This window comes from Brachycentrus maculatus, unplaced genomic scaffold (assembly GCF_059751285.1).
Source record: "Brachycentrus maculatus isolate JH-2025_06_01 unplaced genomic scaffold, ASM5975128v1 h1tg000035l, whole genome shotgun sequence".
NCBI lineage: Eukaryota > Metazoa > Arthropoda > Insecta > Trichoptera > Brachycentridae > Brachycentrus > Brachycentrus maculatus.
The window spans coordinates 468,655-489,118 of record NW_028280789.1 but is presented as its reverse complement, the minus strand read 5'-3'; the positions used below and the strand labels follow the sequence as shown (position 1 = coordinate 489,118).

The window sequence follows — 20,464 nt, the reverse complement described above, 5'->3', positions numbered from 1 at the left end:
AAATAATAAGTTTAAAATATGCCGCTTTTGCTGGGATATAGTACATTTTCTGGGCATTCCGAAAACATGTCAAACTGAAAATTGACGATTTTTGATATATCGTAGTCATACAGGAGAAAGTGACCAACTACCAAAACGTAAAATGCTCAGGAGGGCTTTTGTCACTTTTGCTTGGCAAGAAAATAAACAGCAATGCAGTTAGTCATTTTTAACGAGTCAATATATTATACTTCCATGTTTAAAATCCTTTGGGATTTTTTCAGGGCAATATTAGGCTAGTAAGATATCAAATAGTCAAAGATCACGTTTTTGTAAAACAATGCACTTGGTCACTTTCTCTTGTATGACTACGATATGACGTAGTTGAAAGGAGTGAGCGATATATTGATATATTATCCACAGGGTGAATAATAAAGGGTCAAACTAATGTTTATATTAAAGTTTGTGTTGTTGAGGATAACAACTACTAAATGGACTGACCAAATCAAGGCTACCTCAAGTGAATCAGTGGTTGGAGAAGACCCTTAGAGAAGAGGAGAAAGAAGATAGAAAAGAAGATGTGTCGGGTTATGGTCCCAAAGTTTCTTGGTTCGAACCCACTCTATCACAATTTGATACCTATTTAAAATAATGCGTCACTTAGGCTCACAGAAATAGTATGAAGTTGAAGTATTTTTGTAAATAATAAAAAAACACAAATATTTCTGTTTTTTTTTAAAACAAAAAAGATTAGGGCTGCCACAAGTTCATCAGTGGTTGGAGCTAAGCCGATGGCGGAGGAAAAATAAACATAATGTTTTAAGAACAAGAAGAGAGGATGGTCCTTAGAAAAAAAGATAGTGATGGAGAAGAAGATGCAAACTCGGTTACCTCGACTCTGTATCCAGTTGGGTTGGTGAGACCCAGTTCCCTCAGGGTGACAGCTACATCGGAAGGAGTTCCATCAGTACGCCTGTTCACGAAGGCCACGGCGTAAGAGTAGTACGTCTGGTACACTGGTGTGATGGGACGAGACCAGATCTCAATTCCACGGTGCTGAAAATTATATGTCAATGCTTAGGAATCTTGTAGAAAAAATATACAGCGAAACCTTTATCTATCGTTTTTAAAGGGACCTATTGAAATAAACTATGAATGCGGGAAAACAATGAATGCGAGATTAAGAGGTCAATACGCAAATAGATACGACCGAGTAAAGATACCGTCCTCCCAATCTGCATAACCATTTGTAGGCTAAAATTCTAAAAAGAATACATGTTTCAGATGCAAATGTATTTATTAAAAAAAAAATACGAACCTGAATAGAATTTTAAAAAATACTATTGTTTTTTTAACTGTTTTATTTTCGTAAGTCAATAGTATATTTTCGGCTTTGCAAATAGTATTTTTTTCAGCATCGGTTATTGAATGTGCGTTGTAGAAAGTTTTCTTTCAAAGAGTGTGCACGCTTCAGGAAATGCAGGTACAGGCAGCGGCTCCTTTTCATCAATATCGAGCTCTCCTGCTATCGGTTACACAAGCTATCGATAGTTTCTATCCCATACGTTGCCGTTGAATGTAAGAAAATTGGAAATAATGTATAAAAACAGACAAAATGACCAAATATGGAGCTTCATTCGAACGATAAATGCGGTTTAGTTTAGTATGAAATAGGGTCAGGATAGAAGAAATGAATGACACATCCGGGAAAACTATTATTCGAGGAACGATAGATACAGGTTTCACTGTAATATAGATTGTAAGAGGTTGGCTCCTCATTGTTAGTGGTTTCCTAATGGGTTGAGGTCCTCTAGTAGGGTTTGTAGCTTTCCTACTGCTGTCACTCTAGTTATTAGAACATGAAGGGTACATAGTATGTAGTTAGTATCAACTTACATGCCCCGCTGACAGTGATAGGGACTTTGAAAGCATTAGCAATTATTATATTAATTCCTCATTCATTCCTCTCCTTTACTTCTCCTTCCTGCAAAATCTATTTTTTATACCCTTTTTTTTAATCTCTGAATGCTTTTTTCAATAGTTATTATAACATAAATGTGGAATTGTTTAATAACGTTTATTTTTATTAATGTAACTATTTTTGTTAATGTAATGTAATCTTTATTATTGTTAATGTAACTTTTGTTTATTATATACTTTTTTTTTATACATAAAGCTGTACAATTCCCGAAAAAATAAAATAATTTATTTTTTATTTTTTATTTCATTAGGCAGTCACTTTGTGGTAAAATTTATCCATTTTTAATTTAAGTTTTACTTAGTTAATACCATTATTTTTTTAAATCTATTGTGATCATCCCATGCATTCCACATTATTTTCAAGCACAGTATTTGAAGTCAAGTCTAAATTTTAGAGCTGTGCCCTTGGCATGTTTAAGAATGAAGAGGGGGTAGGAGCTGTTTCTTTTTTCTTTTTACTTTATTTTTTTTATGTGGTAACATAAACAATAAAAGGGAGGCTTTAGTTATTGATAGATATTGGTAATAATCGGTTTATTTTTATTTATATTTTTATGAATTTCCATTGTTTCAACACGTTGCAGTTTATGACTTTTCATATTAATAATTTTTAGGATTTCTACGTTGTTCTTGTTATATGTGTGATCGTTATCTATTTAATTAATGGTTAGTGAAGTCTGAAAAATTCAAGATAGATATTACTACAAAGTGACTAAAGTGGTGAATTTGATTTAAAAAAAAAGGAATAACCCGCAAAGCCTCTATTTTTAGAGGCTTGTCTGCAGGTAGGATAGTAAGGATAGGGCAGGTAAATGTGAAAAATACATCGCAAATACCCACACCAATTGAAAATAAATCTTTCTTGAATTTATTTTGCACTTGTCGGGAATCGAACCTGCGATGCCAGTTTCGCAGTCGAGCGTCTACCCAGCTACGCCAAGGCTCCGCAATTAATGAGAAAAGTTGTATTGAAATAAATTGATTGATCGTGAAATTGTTAAGCTTATACAAGGTTTACTTATTACTTTAGTTTAGAGACTAGAAGGAATGTGTATTTGATTACACATTTTTATCGATTGTTGCGCGGTATGATCGATAATCCTGAAATTATCCGGAACATTGGTCTGTATGTTCCCGATAGTTACCTAAGACAGCGTCGACATAGATTGTTTCACATTCCTATACACAGGACCAACCAGCCAATGGTTATGCCTGTAGGAAGAGCTACCGCTTTGTTGAACAATATCTCATTAAATATTGATCTGTTCCATGTGTCCGAAGGAGTTTTCCGAAGCGGGATTCTTCTACACCTGTCTTCTTGCTTACTTTTAATATATACGCCTTGAATATTGTTTGTTATGTATATAAAAATTTTCTGTTGTTGAATAAATTGAAATTGTTGAATAAATTTATATGAATATTGTTTACCAATCACTTTGTTAAGGTTTTAACTATAAGAATATCGGCATAATTATCAAATCCCGTCGCCAGCGGTCCGCAGGCATAAAAAATACCCATCTAAAATATATTAATTTATTGTGAAATTGTTAAGCGTATACAAGCTTTACATGTGAAGCCACTTGGAGTACCTTGTATATTCTCCTTCCCTGTATCCCGAGGGGGTCTTGGTCCACAGCGATGATCTTCCTGTTGGTCAGGATGGCCTTGTACTCCGGGCGGATGGTGCGGAGGTCCACGGACATGAGGAGGGGAGCCGCCAGGATGGCCCAGATGGCCATCTGAGTCTTGCTCTGCTCGTAGGATAGACCAAAGTTTCCGATAATCAACTGAAATCAATAAATTTATTCATTTAAAAATATTTTTAAATTTTTAAAACATGCTTAATTTTACTTAGTTTGTCCGCCTCCATAGTGTAATGTTGAGCACGCTCGGCTCCCGCACTGGAGGTCCTGGGTTCGATTTCGAGGAGGGAGGTCAAATATATAGTATTGATTTTTCACCCTTATATTTATTCAATATTACCATAGACTGGTACCTGAAGCGGAAGGCTGATCACCTTTTCTTTATGTACTAACGACCAAGATAACACTTTGCTTATATCATGCAGTGCCCTATGCACCATCGGGTGTGGATAAGGGTTGTACGTAATTTTACTTGGATGGCTAGACTCTGGCCAGTGTCATTGTCTGTACAAGACAGATTCTTCAGTTCTATGGATGCATTGGAATAAAGATAGCTTGGAACGACTAGTTGTGATTGGTAGCCTGGAGGGGAAGAAAAGGGGAGGAAGATCCCCTCACGAAGGATCAATCAAGTTAAGACAGTAGCCGGCACCTCGGTGGTTGGAGCTTCATGCAGCGCAGTCAAGGGGGAGAAGAGTCATTGCTTCCACAAGGGTCCCATCCCTCAGTAATGAGGCGTAAGAGGGAGAAGAAGAATTAAGTAAGCTTAAAAGTAAGAGAAGATGGAGGAATATTTCACTATTTTATGTTTAGTACATAACCATCTCTGGAAATGACAAGGTGCTTGTCGAAACTGGATAAAAAAACTACCAATACAAAAACAAAATTTGAGTTTTATTTTATATAGAATTGGAATCTGTTTTAAATTATAAAACAAGGTTTTAGATAACTGGAGAAGAGTCATTGCTTCGTCAAGGGTCACAACCCTCAGTAATGAGGAGTAAGACGGAGAAGAAGAGACAAAATACTACTCAGTCTAAGGACTTAAAACTTTCTTTAATTGATTCGGCAGTCACTTTGTGGTAAAATCTATCCATTTTTAATTAATTTTTTACTTAGTAAATACCACTATTTCTTAAAATCTACTGTGACACATGTTTCGATGCATTCCGCATCATTTTCAAACACCGTATGCATTTTCAAACACCGTATGCACCATATGTTTCGATGTCATCATTTTCAAACACCATACGGTGTTTGAAAATGATGCGGAATGCATCGAAACACGTGTCACAGTAGATTTTAAGAAATAGTGGTATTTGCTAAGTAAAACATTAATTAAAAAAGACTTAAAACTTGCCTCCCACATAAGATGTGTTAATATACAAAATATGAAAGTAAATTGGATAGAAATTTGTACCATGTCTGGGTCGTTCCAGTGGCCTGGACCAGCGTTGGGCACAATGGTGTCTTGGTGGTTGCCGTAGTAGTCGATGATGGACTCCACGGAGGCCCAGGAGTCCTGGATGTCGTCGAAGTTGCGCCACAAGTTGCAGTGCTGGATGATGGAAGAGAAGTTGGGCTGAAAAATAAACCAAAATTAAGCAAATGGCTGATGTAAATACAGGAGCAAGTTCGTTATGTGAATCACGTTTTCCCAATGATATTCAATAGTATGTTAGATATTGATAAATATTTCAAAATGATATATTATTGTAAGTTAGATATTGATTTTTGTTTTACACTGATTCAATCAGCGCTGGATTTACATACAAGCTAAATAAGCTGTAACTTAGGCTGCAAAATTATGTGTTTAGGATATCTCAGTCAATATTACTTTTCACATGAGCAACGAATTAGAAAACTAACTTCACAAAAATATTAACTGAGATGTCACCTTTTATCTTTTGAGGTGCTTGATATATAGGTAACACCATCTAGTGGCAAAAAAATTCGGAGACGAAATAATTAGAGGGTATGTATGAGGAGATGCTTGCCTGTAGAAGAGGCGAAGAATTTTTTCAAAGACAGAGTGGTGTGGCATTCTATTCTCTCTGCCTATCCCTGCGGAGAAGCGGCCTGATAGTTAGTTAGTTTTAGTGGCAAAAAACCGGGGAAACTTTTTATACTACCTATTATTTTAGCTTTTTGTATGCCGCAGAATTCTAGGAATAATTAGGTGAGTAAAGGTTGCGGAGCACTGCTTTATACATACAACAGTAAATTGCATATTGATAATACCTGCATCCCGGCATATATCTGGTATACCGGCCAACTGCAGGAGTAGACCATGGTGCGGCCCGTGTTGTTGAGATGCATCCCGAACTCCGGGTATCCGGAGTCCATATCCTGAGGGAGGGCGTAGCATCCATCCAACTTCACGTAGTCAACATCCCACGATGCGAAGGTCGCTGCGTCTGAACAAGGAAACCCACATTAGAACCCACTTGTTATTTTATGTATTTTATTATGATTTTATGTTATAAGACTTTTTATTTCTCTATTAGTGTATTCATTAGTGTATTTTTTATTTTTGTTTTATATACTGTATATATATGTATTATATGTATTATCATAAAGGCTTCAGCCGTTCAATAAATGAATAAATAAAAATAAATAAATAAATTAGACTGACATTTAGATATGCACATACAAATAACAATATTTTATTTCTTTATTTTAAATTCGTTTGCATTATACAAACATGACAGAAATTCAAATAATAAAAAAAATGAATAAAATATAAATACAAAAAAAGATCCCACAAAGGCATGGCCTGTGTGTGGGTAAACAATATAATTTAGGTCATAGTAAAGGGTATAAGGGTATAGGTATTATAAGTAGAACTAGAATAATAGTGTTAATATAAAATACAAAAAAAATACTTGACTATCAGAAAACAATTATATTATTATTTTATAAAATTAAAAACATAATAAGATGAAAAAGTTAAAAGTTAGCTAGCATGTACTACCATAATAATAATATCAACACTATGCTGTCCGGTGATACCAAGTTGGTGTTGTGTGTAACAAAATCGATATGCCTGTAATACTATCCAATTTGCAGTAGACCTAGTAGCAGTCTAGTAGTTTACCAAGCTAGGACACAAAATGCCGAACCCTCTTCTAGTGGAACGGAAGGCCTGTTGACGACAGTCAACAGTCCGCCTTCTTCTGAGGAGTTTTACGTGGTTTCCTCCCAGCAATGAGCAAATGCTGACAAGTTGCTGACTAGCTCACACTAGATTATCCCTTCTTTTCCCAACACAGATTGACCCTTTCCACTCTGACCATTTTTTCTCATAACTGATCAGCTACTCTTATCAAAAAAATGCAACGTTTTTCTACCATTAAAATAAATATTTTGGTTCCCTAATTTTGGGCCACTCTGTCTGGCAATTCGTATGACCATGTTAATTAAGATTAACTGTATTTATCCAAAATATTTTTTGGTACAATTTACTTGGGTGATAGAGAAATCAGTGATTTAAGTTATACCTGCGCCGGACCAGATATTGTGGCCCACGGAGCTGCCTACTAGAATCATACGGGCCAGAATGTCTGGCCTACAGAGTGGTAAGAGTTAAAATAAAATACGTTTTTTATATAAATATAAATATCCACGCAATGATTTAAAAAAAAAACTAACTATCACGCCGCTTCTCCACAGGGGTAGGCAGAGAGAATCGAACGCCACACCACTCTGTCTTTGCAAACATTCTTCGCCTCTTCTACATTCATGCATCTCCTCATACATACCCGACGATTATTACGACTCCTGACCCGGCCGCTTTCAAGTATTTGACATACCTGATTGTGCCAGGTTTTCCTCGGTCTTCCTCTGCAACTACATCCAACTACATTCGCCTCATAAATTTGTTTAACCGTTCTTTCCTCACTCATACGTTCCACATGTCCAAACCATCTTTACACACCATAATTTTATCGATAATACTTATCTCAGCCTTGCATTCTTTCCTTATTTCATCATTCGAACATCTATCAATCATCGTTTTGCCACACATTCGTCTGAGAGATCGCATTTCGACTGCATTAAGTCTGCTTTCATCCTTATTTTGCCAACTGCATGCTTCGCTTCCATACATAAGGGTTGGAACCAGAACCCCATTGTGTACTGCCAGTTTAGCTTTCGCTGATAGATTTTTATTTGCTAAAACTGATTTTAGTGCACCACTCACTCTGTTCTCAGCATTCTAATGATTTTTAAACCTTATACAAATCTGGGTTTTCATTACTTTGGAGTTATTTTTACATCTTTGACATTTCAACATGGATGAGGATCTATGCTGAGACTGTAAAATTAATACATCACATGTAAAGGGCGCAGGGGCCATGCTAATCTTCTCTGTATCGTTCCAATTTTAGTATATGTACTGCCGAAGCGAGTACAACGACCTAAGCCGAAGCGAGTAAGTCCGCCTCTGTAGTGTAATGGTCAGCACGCTTGGCTACCGTTCTGGAGGTCCGGGTTCGGTTCAGGTCAAATAAATATTAGTGATTTTTTCACTGTAATATTTATTCAATATTACCCTGGACTGGTACCTGAAGCGGAGGGCTGATCACCTTTCCTTCATGTGTAAACGATTGAGATAACACTGCGTTTATATGAAGCAGTGCCCTATGCACCATTGGGGTGCGGTAAGGGTTTTATTATTATTATTTTACAAATAAAAATGTAAAACGAACACCCTCTCTACACACAAGTATCTACTCTATTAGAGAGGTAGAAACGTTATATTTGAAATGTACTGTATATTTATCAACTATTTTGTATTATTTTAATATGTATTTTGTAAAAAAAAAAATTAAAATTAAAAAAAAAAATACACAAAATCTGGGTTTTCTCCACTAAGGAGTTATTTTTACATTTTTGACATTTCAACATGGATGAGGATCTATGCTGAGACTGTAAAATTAATACTTCACATCGCTCACTCCTTTCAAGAAAGTCATAAATCAAAAAACTTGATTTTTCAGGAGAAAGTTTTTAAAGTTTAAAAATATAACACAATGTATTAAAAATAAATATCAAGCCACTTATAGAACTTTTTATTGTGCAACATATCTTTTTAGGTAAAACCTGAAGGTTTTTTGTCCATTTGAAAAATATTTAATATATGTAGAAAAATAAATAAAAAAATACCTTTTCTTCAAAATGCAAAAACAACATTTTCTGCCCTGTAGCGGGTAAATATTAAGTTAAAAAATATGCCACTTTTTCTGGGATATAGTACATTTTCTGGGCATTCCGAAAACATGCACAACTGAAAATTGACGATTTTTGATTTATGACGTTCTTGAAAGGAGTGAGCGACATGTGAAGGGCAGAATACTAACCAGTGTGGAGATGTCCTATGACTCCAGGGTATCCAGCGCAAGTGAAGTTGCCATAGTCCTCATAGATACCGAACTTCAACCCTTTGGAATGGACCTGTAACGCAAAATATACAACCATGTTATGACGTTCATATCAGTGAGCAATTAAGAATTTATGTTTCGTACTCTTTCCAGTTGATGATTTCCACTGGTTCTACAACTGTGAGGTAAAATTAAAATTTGAAACCTTAATTTTACCTTAATTTTTTTAAATTAAAATTTCATATGATCGATCTCATGACTCAATGACTGTATGTCGTGGGATGGATCATGTATCTTTGACTTCCAAAAATTTTGTAAATAAATTGACTGGTAAAATTATAAGCTAAAGTAATAAAATGAAAAGGATATTTTCTAGCGTTTCTCGTGTATGTGATTTTAATACAGGATTCGGACCTCACATACAAATGAAAGAGTTTTTACTCAATAAAAAGCTTCTTTCATCTCACCAATAGACGTCTTTGGTGAAATTCTGGTGATTCAAGCACTATGTTTCGAAATTAAACCATATATATATATATATATATATATATATATATATATATATATATATATATAATAATATATATATATATATATATATATATATATATATATATATATATATATATATATATATATATATATATATATATATATATATATATATATATATATATATATATATATATATATATATATATATATATATATATATATATATATATATATATATATATATATATATATATATATATATATATATATATATATATATCCGGGGCCTCCAGACCGGTAGCCAAACACGCTGACCAACTACACTACGGAGACGGACAAAAGGCCAAACTGGCAGTTCATAACGGAGTCCTAGTGCTAACAGTGAATGCATGGAAGCCAAACGCGGTAAAAGAAGGATAGAAGTAGAGTGAACGCAGATAAAATGATACTCTTTTTTATAGACATTTAGGTTGATGCTATTAAAATAATCGATAACAGTTTTAGAAACACTGGAACCATAATCGAAAGTAACATGCAATGCTTGTAGCCAAGTTTTTTCATATCTGCATACATAATTGGAATTTATAATGCTCACACATTTAAAAATTACAATATTGACGTATTCGGTCTACACAAGGTACTAACATACATGTGAAGATCTCACTGTAATACGATTTTATAATTTCATTAATTGATTTGGCAGTCACTTGCTTTCTATGTTACGTCTTGTTTGGAAGTTTCAAACTGCTCAGATATTATAATTTTCAACTCTAACCAAATTATTGTACCATATACGACTTTTCCGAGATTTAAGACTGAATTAATCTCGATTAAAATTTTTAAGTACTTTGCCAAGAAAATATCACCATTTGATGCATATTTGTTCACTTATTCCAAAAATTACTTCGAAAAAATCAAAATGCAGTAACTGTTACTCTCATTTGCACAAAATGCCTAATTATCGATATATTGAAAACATATTGCTTTGGAAAAATCAAACAGCAGTAACTGTTGCTCTCACAATTTGCACTAAATGACTAATTACCGATATGTTGCAAGCATATTGCTTTGGAAAAATCAAACAGCAGTAACTGGTACTCTCAGAATTTGCACTAAATACCTAATTCTCGATATATTGAAAACATATTGCTTTGGAAAAATCAAACAGCAGTAACTGGTACTCTCAGAATTTGCACAAAATGCCTAATTATCGATATATTGCAAACATATTACTTTGGAAAAATCAAACAGCAGTAACTGGTACTCTCAGAATTTGCACAAAATGCCTAATTATCGATATATTGCAAACATACTGCTTTGGAAAAATCACAGCAGTAACTGGTACTCTCAAATTTGCACTAAATGCCTAATTACCGATATATTGCAAACATACTGCTTTGGAAAAATCGAACAGCAGTAACTGTTACTCTCGTTTGCACTAAATGCCTTATTATCGATATATTGCAAACATATTTCTTTGAAAAAATCAAACAGCAGTAACTGTTGCTCTCATAATTTGCACTAAATGCCTAATTACCGATGTGTTGCAAGCATACTGCTTTGGAAAAATCAAACAGCGGTAACTGGAACTCTCATAATTTGCACTAAATACCTAATTATCGATATATTGAAAACATACTGCTTTGGAAAAATCAAACAGCAGTAACTGGTACTCTCAAATTCGCACAAAATGCCTAATTATCGATATATTGCAAACATACTGCTTTGGAAAAATCGAACAGCAGTAACTGTTACTCTCGTTTGCACTAAATGCCTTATTATCGATATATTGCAAACATATTTCTTTGAAAAAATCAAACAGCAGTAACTGTTGCTCTCATAATTTGCACTAAATGCCTAATTATCGATATATTGCAAACATACTGCTTTGGAAAAATCAAACAGCAGTAACTGGTACTCTCATAATTTGCACTAAATGCCTTATTACCGATATGTTGCAAGCAAATTGCTTTGGAAAAATCAAACAGCAGTAACTGGTACTCTCATAATTTCCACAAAATGCCTAATTATCGATATATTGAAAACATACTGCTTTGGAAAAATCAAACAGCAGTAACTGGAACTCTCATAATTTGCACTAAATGCCTTATTCTCGATATATTGCACAACCATTGATAGGAAAAATCAAACAGCAGTAACTATTCCTCTCAGAATTCGGAAAACATGAGAGAAGGAGTCATTAGTGGATTTTCTACACAGGTCTGTGTAAGTGCAGTTGCAAAATGTTAATAGAAGTGAATACATGATTGTGATTACTATTAGAGGAAATCAGCATTATTTGATATTCCCACATAAATAATGGCAGTTACGCCATTATGCCGTATGCCGCCATAGTCCAAATAAGGCCGTATCTGCGAGCTATGATCTACCGGCGTGGATAATGTGTAATGATCTGCTTCGTCTTTCACACACTGCATAATTTCAAACACAACGTTTTTTAAGATAAATAAATTCCATTAATTGATTCAGCAGTCAGTTTGTGGTAAAATCTATTAATTAAAAAAAATAACCATTACGCCGCTTCCCCGCAGGGGTAGGCAGAGAGAATAGAGCACCACACCACTCTGTCCTTGCAAACATTCTTCGCCTCTTCCACGTTCATGCATCTCCTCATACATACCCGCCGATTTTTACGACTCCTTACCTGACCACTTTCAAGTATTTGGCATACCTGATCGTGCCATGTTTTTCTCGGTGTCTTCCTCTGCTTCTTTTTCCAATTTAATTCGCCTCATAAATTTGTTTTACCGTTCTTTCCTCACTCATTCGTTCTACATGTCCAAACCATCTCAACACACCTTTTAATTAATTTAATTTAATTTAATTTATACATTATTTATTGATTCGGCATTCGCTTTGCGGTAAGACACGATAAATTGTAAAAGACAAACTAATAGCCTAAAGAGCCGTAAATAGAAATAGTAAAAAAATGAATCTATGAAATAAATAATAAAAATAAATAAATAAAAATAACTCAACTCTTTTCAAAATCGTATATTTATTTCGAAGAAAAATCTGTATTTTCAATGTAAAAACGGTATTTTAAGTAAAAAAAAAATCAAATACGCCAAGTAATGTTAACGTTACCTGGGTTCAAAGAAAATTAATTTGTGATATATTGTATAATACATATATTGGGCCTTACGTTGAATGGGTATTGGAAAATTCGCGACCACAAAAGGTTGCATTGCCCAGTTAAAATTAGCTATTTACTAAAGTACTTTATATTTTATATTTCCAAGGATTTGCGAAGTAAATAATTGCATTGTGAATATCAGAATAAATAAACATTTTCCGTAATTAAATGACCCTGGTTTTATTGCACCGTTCCAAGTAAGGCGATGCATTATTCGGATAAAAAATGGCTTATTTACCCACTTTGTAATTCTTAAGTCATTAAAATCAAATAATAAAATCATTCATTATAGTAAAAATACAAAGTCATATTATACCATGCATAGGCAACCGTTGGTCCGCGGAACTATTTTGTCCGGCCTTCAATCGCCTCAGTGAAGTATGTACAATATATTGAAATGTAAATTTACACGCATAAATAAAGAAAAATCTTTTAGCAGCATATATCGCTCACTCCTTTCAAGAACGTCATAAATCAAAAATCGTCAATTTTCAGTTGTGCACGTTTTCGGAATGCCCAGAAAATGTACTACATCCCAGCAAAAGCGGCATATTTTTAACTTAATATTTACCCGCTCCAGGGCAGAAAGTGATGTTTTTGCGTTTTTAAGAAAAAGTATTGTTCAATTATTTTTTTAATATACTAAATATTTTTCAAATGGAGAAAAAACCTTCAGGTTTTACCTAAAAATATATGTTACACAGTAAAAAGTTCTATAAGTAGCTTGATATTTATTTTTAATACATTGTGTTACATTTTTAAACATTAAAAATATTCTCCTGAAAAATCAAGGTTTTTGATTTATGACGTTCTTGAAAGGAGTGAGCGATATACAATCTTGTACATGAAGTTTAAACAAAATAAAAAAATACATACATGTAAACAGTTTTTTTCGAGAGTGAAACATATTGAAAAATCTAATTGGACGTTTAACAAATCGAATTGGAAAATTAACAAAAGAAATTGGACGTTGTTTTATATTTTATGAATATGTTCTTAAAAATTTTACCTCTAAAAAATATATATAGCTTTCATTTTTTTGTAAAATGTAAAATCTGACTTGTAAAACGCCCAATTTTAAGTGAAAAACCCTAAACCTTACCGTCTCGTAATTTATGTAGGTACATGCAAGACATTTAGGTAGGTACATATGTACAACATTTTGAGTGTGTCCAAATACTTGTTCACATAATCTGGATTATCTCCAAATACAGGACTTATTTTCGTATTATTTTAGAACTTCCAAGAATTTAAGTAGTGTGGTTGTCAATAATGGGTAGAATTGGTGAATGTTACACGTGTGTAAAGTGATCACTTAAACCAGCCGATGACGGTCGTCAGCCCCGTAAATGCCCAGACTTCCATATTTTTCTTCATCTTTGATGAGATGTCAAAAAAAAAAAGAAAAAAGGTAGGGGAGAGTGCCCATGAGTGGGACAGAGGATGAATGGGACAATCGTCCTCCAGCCCAAACTATTGTAACAAAAAAAAATTAAAAAATACCCAAAATTAACGTTACGATATTAGACAGATTAATCCTCAAACCACAGTTCTCGACCGACAGTGAAGCGAGTAAGACGTGTTACAATTTTTTTGGGTCAAAAAGTAAATTATTTACTATAATTTGATTATGTTTGCACATATAAGTTATGATAAGTGCTCCAATTGATATATGCAATTATTTAAGTCGGTTCTCTCCGTATATTATAAAGTAAGTTTCATCAAATTTACTTTAGTATAAATGTATCGATTTATCTATTTTTCTAAAAATCACGCATTTCCTTGAATGGGACGCGTCCAGTGATCATGAATGGGACGGTCCCACTCAAAGGGAAATTTGTCCCATTCGTGACGGATACTTTTTATTTACATTAAAAATCGTTTGTACTCGTTTGTATTACACGTATTGTAAACATTATATTGTTCTTAGGTTATACATAATGCCAAGAACACGCATAACCAACGTTCAAATTGAAGCTGCTGTAGAATATGTTTTAAATAAAAAGCAAAATATTAGGTCTGTTGCAAAGACATATGCAATAGGAAAATCTTCTCTTTATAGACATGTTAAACAAGTAAATGTTGATATTTCTAGTGGTTAGATATTTTTACATACACCTAGCATAGGAATAACAGAGCCTATCAGCGGAAGCTAAACTGGCAGGGCACAACGGAGTCCTGGTTCTAACTCTAATGTATGGAAGTGAAACATGGAGTTAGCAAAAGAAGGATAAAAGTAGACTGAATGCAGTCAAAATGCGATCTCTCAGAAGAATGTGCGACAAAACGTTGTATGATAGATGTTCGAATAGTGAAATAAGGAAGGAATGCAAAGCTGAGACAAGCATTATCGATGAAATTAAGAAAGTTGTGCTGAGATGGTTTAGACATGTAGAACGAGTGAGAAAAGGACGGTAAAATAAATTTATGAGGCGAATGAAAAACATGGCACGATCGGGAATGCCAAATACTTAAAAGTAGTCAGGTTAGGAGTCGTAATAATCAGCGGGTATGTATAAGGAGATGCATGAACGTGGAAGAGGCGAAGAATGTTTGCAAAGACAGAGTGGTGTGGCGTTCTATTCTTTCTGCTTACCACTGTGGGGAAGCGGCGTGATGGTTCGTTAGTCTTTTTAGTTAGTTTACTCTGAAGCAAGAAGAAATGCTTTCCACGTATTTAAATTCAGCTGGAAGAATTCTACAGTACAGAAATACTACAGTACAGAAAAAAATTAGAAAAGGAAAATCTAGTATAATCTTTGACACTCCAGAAAAGGACAAGTTTTTGAAAATACAATTATTGAAGAATGGAAAAGGAAAACCTATAGATAGTCCAAAAAATAAGCTTAACGCTGAAAGAGTTTAAAAAAACTCATAGAAGAGATTTCAATGAGTGATAACAGAGATATCAGTTCAGATAAATCAGTTGAAATAGAAGGTGTATCACTGACAAAAACAAAATGAAAGGAGGATAATAAGTGTCACATATGTAAAGGAGAATACCAATAAAGTGTTATGCAATGGCTCAAACGTAAATTATTTGGCCCATGAAAATTGTGGATTATTAAGATATCTGAACTTTTTTTGCCAAAAATGTTGAATAAAATTTCTTTTGCATGCGTCTACGTATTATATGAAAGTGCCTACCAATTATTTTTGTTTTAAAATATAATTTTTCCATCGATCTTGCATTTTAATTGATGTCCCACTCATGGTATACTGGTGTCCCACTCATGGGAGGGTGTTTATGAATGGGACATTTTAGGACATTATTTGAAATCGATTTTTCAGTCAGTTAAGTTAATTTTTTTAGAAAACAAAGTATGGCATATTTGTAGTTAAAAGATTGAATAAAGAGAAACCACGTTTACTTTTTATGATTTATTTTACGGAGAAAAACTAGAGGGGCAAAATCAAAAACGTCCCATCCATGGGCACTCTCCCCTACATATGTACATACATACAAAATTTTATGTCGTTCATTATATATAACATATATTTAAAAGTAATTTTCCTTTTTGTTTTGTTTACACTGTGTGTATCTGCTATTACATTTTAATTTTTTGTTCTTCAAACCCTTATCTGCACCCGATAGTGCATAGCGCACTGCATCACATGAACGCAGTGTTATCTTGATCGTTAACACATGAACAAACGGCAATCAGCCATTCGCTTCAGGCACCAGTCCGCGGTTGAATAAATATTTAAGTAAAAAAATCACTTGTATTTATTTAACTCCCTCCTGGGAATCGAACCTGGGACCTCCAGTACTGTCGTGTAGTGTACTACTACTGTACAGTAGCCGAGCGTGCTGTCCATTACACTACGAAGGCGGATATTTAATATTAGTTTATTATAGTCCGCCTCCGTAGTGTAATGGTCAGCACACTCGGCTACCGTTCTGGAGGTCCCGGGTTCGATTCCCAAGGGGGATAAAAATAAATTTAAGTGATTTTTTCACTGTAATATTTATTCAATATTACCATGGACTGGTAGGTACCAGGTGAAGCGGAGGGCTGATCACCTTTCCTTCATGTGTAAAACGATCATGATAACACCGCGTTTATAAGACACAGTGTCCTATGCACCATTGGGGTGCGGAGAAGGGTTTTATTATTTTTTTTTTATTATTATTATATTTAATAATTTGGTCCAGCTCTTGACTCGGAAATGGAATGATAATATAGCCTCACACCTAGGAAAGGTTGCCCATACCTATCTTATACGAGTAATCTTATACGAATAAAAAATGAGCCAGAATTGTTTTTTGTATCACGAACAGCGATTTGGTCCATAGAAATACTTTCAAGGATTTGGTGCAATTGTTAATATGACAAATTTATATAGAAATATCTAAAAAACTCACACTCATGGTCATTCGTGATATTGTAGCTTAAAATTCTTTTTAATTGACGCCCATTTTCATATAAATTACTAACTAGATTAACCTAAGCATATTTAATGATATTTCGAGGTATGTGCAGAAGAATATGGAAGTCTGGACATTTACCGGGCTCGTCACCTGTCGTCGGCTGGTTAAGTGACCACTTTACGCACGTGCAACATTTACCATTCTACTCATGATTGACAACCATTTTCATTTTTTCATTCAAACCCTTATCGCACCCAATGGTGCATAGGGCACTGCGTCATATAAACGCAGTGTTATCTTGATCGTAAAGACATGAGGAAAGGTGATCAGCCTCCCGCTTCAGGTACCAGTCCAGGGTAATATTGAATAAATATTAGAGTGAAAAAATCACTCCGCCTTAAATTGTCCGCCTACGTAGTGTAATGGTTAGCACGCTTGGCTACCGTTCTGGAGGTCTCGGGTTCGATTCCTGGGGTGGGTGAAATAAGATTGACAACCACACTACTCGAATTCTTGGAATTTCTATATATTTGAACCAATTTTGAAACATTGTTCTTGAATCACTAGAACTTCACTAGAGACATCTACATATTGGTGAGATGAAAATAAGGTTTTTATTGAGCAGAAACTCTTTTGTTAGTATGTGAGGTCCGAATCCTGGATTATTCATTTGTGAAAGCTGTTATTGTGAACATAGATTTGGACACATCCAAACATTTTGTGAATAAAAATCTGTTAAAATAAAAAATAAAAAAACAATTCGATCGAGTCACAATGTTGTTTCCCTTAATGACGTTGTACTCCTCAATTTTTTGGAACTCCTACATACCAGATCTCGTGACACTGTACGGGAGGCATCTATGGTTGGATCGGGAAAGCTTTTAATTAGCCTTTTATTTGGATGTGTGCAAGATCCTAATCGGATTATTTTACATACTGGGAATAGCCTGAAAACACGATTTTCAATTTTATGTAGCTTTATAATTTGACCAGTTATTTTATGCTGTGAATAACCTTAAATTTTTAAGTTTTTTATTATTTTTTTTACTATTGATATCTCAACGTAGTTGAAGAAGAATATGAGAGTCTGGACATTTACAGGACTCGCGACCTATCATAGACTGGTTTAAGTGATCACTACAAACACGTGTAACATTCACAGCGGAAGCATGCTTTGAGAACCGCTGGATTAGAGAGAAACTGACGGATATTATTACTACCTGTGATAAGGTATAAGTAGATATAAACCTATTTACTGGAAATTATGAAATATATCAACGATGATTACATTACATAACATACTTATTTCCTGAAAGTGTTAAGAGCAGCGGAAATTTATGATTGATTTTCTAAGAAATTAGAAAAATACTTGATCTTGCCAAGCCAGAAAAGAACGGGAAAATAAATATATAAATATAAGCTAATGTAGTTAAAAACAGAATCAGAGGAAGACAAAGGAAAAATTGGCATGGTCAAATACCTCAAAAACTTGAAAGCAATGAGTTCAGGTGTTGGTATATCGGTAGGGTGATGCTTGGTTAGTCAGTTTATTGCTTAGGGAATATACGAGTATGTACATATATTACAAAATCGAAAAGTGTAAAATATACAAGTAAAATATATAATATTAATTTTTATTGACGTTTTACTAGGTAAATACTACTATTTCTTAAAATCCATTATGATACGTGTTTCGAAACATTCCGCGGCATTTTTAAAACACTGCATGATACAGAATAATGTCGAAAATAATACAAAATGCATCGAAACGCGTGCCATAATACTTTTAGAAATAGTGGTATTTGAAAGTTAACTTTAAATAACAAATTGATAGATATTACTGCCGCATCGATTAATTCAAATACATTAATATTTATTTTCAATTCAAACTTTGTCTTCAGGCGATATTCTCAAACGCAGCGTTCATTCCACCGGAGAGATCACACGTCTATTCACACCCGATTTTTTAAAATAATGAATATCGGATATTTTTATGTTTTTTAGAATATATGTATATATATATATATATATATATATATATATATATATATATATATATATATATATATATATATATATATATATATATATATATATATATATAAATATATATATATATAATATATATATATATATATATATATATATATATATATATATATATATATATATATATATATATATATATATATATATATAAATATATATATATATACATATATATATATATATATATAATATATATATATATATATATATATATATATATATATTATATATATATATATATATATATATATATATAATATATATATATATATATATATATTATATATATATATATATATATATATATATATATATATATATATATATATATATATTTATATATATATATATATATATATATATATATATATATATATATATATATATATATATATATATATATATATATATATATATATATATATACAAATATGTGTCCAAATACTTGTTCACAAAATCATATATATATATATATATATATATATATATATATATATATATATATATATATATATATATATATATATATATATATATATATATGTATATATATATATATATATTATATATATATATATATATATATATATATATATATATATATAAATATATATATATATATAAATATATATATATATATATATATATATATATATATATATATATATATATATATATATATATATATATATATATATATATATTTATATATATATATATATATATATATATATACATGGATATATTATATGTACAAATACATATTTATTTATAAATTATTATTCTTTTTTTTTTAAACTCCTTACCTTTCAATAACTTTTTTTTTCAAAAACATATATTTATTTCGAACAAAAACTTATTTTTTCAATGCAAAAACAGTGTTTTAATAAAAAAAAACAATTTCGTAAAATGTTACCTGGATTTAGATAAAATAAAGTTGACACTTGACGAGTACTGGGCCTTAAGCTGTCAATAATCAGTCGTTTTTCCCTTCTCCTTTAAAACATTAACCAGTTATTATGGACACTCAATTATTTTCTTATGTATGGGGACTAAACATAAAACGAGATACAAATAACGTAAGAAACAATATTATCGCTTGAATGGAGTTCGAAGTGTAACATTTTTTGCTTACCCAAAGGAAGTAGGAATTAGTTGTTAAAACGGATATAGGCAAAATAAGATTGTGTTTTACCTACTAAAATTAAGTGAAGGTCACCTGTTAATCGCTGGCTATAAGAATTGAAAAGGTATCTTACTAGGAAAAGTATTGTAAGTACTAAGTACCTACCAGTGGCGGTACTTCCCTAGAAGCCCAAAAGCCCCTCCTGCCTAAAAACTCCAAATAAAAATGACTAAATCTCGACCAAATGATTAAAAATACATAATTAATGTGTGACTGTTTTTA

The 20,464-nt window shown here is 32.7% G+C and overlaps 1 protein-coding gene and 1 pseudogene across 3 annotated transcripts in view; both read right to left on the bottom strand.

Annotated features, from left to right (window-relative positions):
- LOC148312707 (alpha-N-acetylgalactosaminidase-like) overlaps window positions 1–20,464 on the bottom strand; it is a 130,316-nt gene that overhangs the window by 4,651 nt on the left and 105,201 nt on the right. For all 3 annotated transcript variants that reach the window (XR_015838943.1, XM_088274678.1, XM_088274670.1), the window contains 5 exons: window positions 8,963–9,056; window positions 5,844–6,019; window positions 5,023–5,184; window positions 3,549–3,746; window positions 871–1,035 (listed from right to left, as the gene is read on the bottom strand). Coding sequence is in view for 2 of the 3 variants with exons in the window: in XM_088274678.1 (XP_088130804.1) it covers window positions 871–1,035; window positions 3,549–3,746; window positions 5,023–5,184; window positions 5,844–6,019; window positions 8,963–9,056 (795 nt within the window). In the remaining variant the exon portion in view is untranslated. The remainder of the gene's footprint in view (window positions 1–870; window positions 1,036–3,548; window positions 3,747–5,022; window positions 5,185–5,843; window positions 6,020–8,962; window positions 9,057–20,464) is intronic.
- LOC148312708 (U6 spliceosomal RNA) lies at window positions 7,920–8,014 on the bottom strand (annotated as a pseudogene).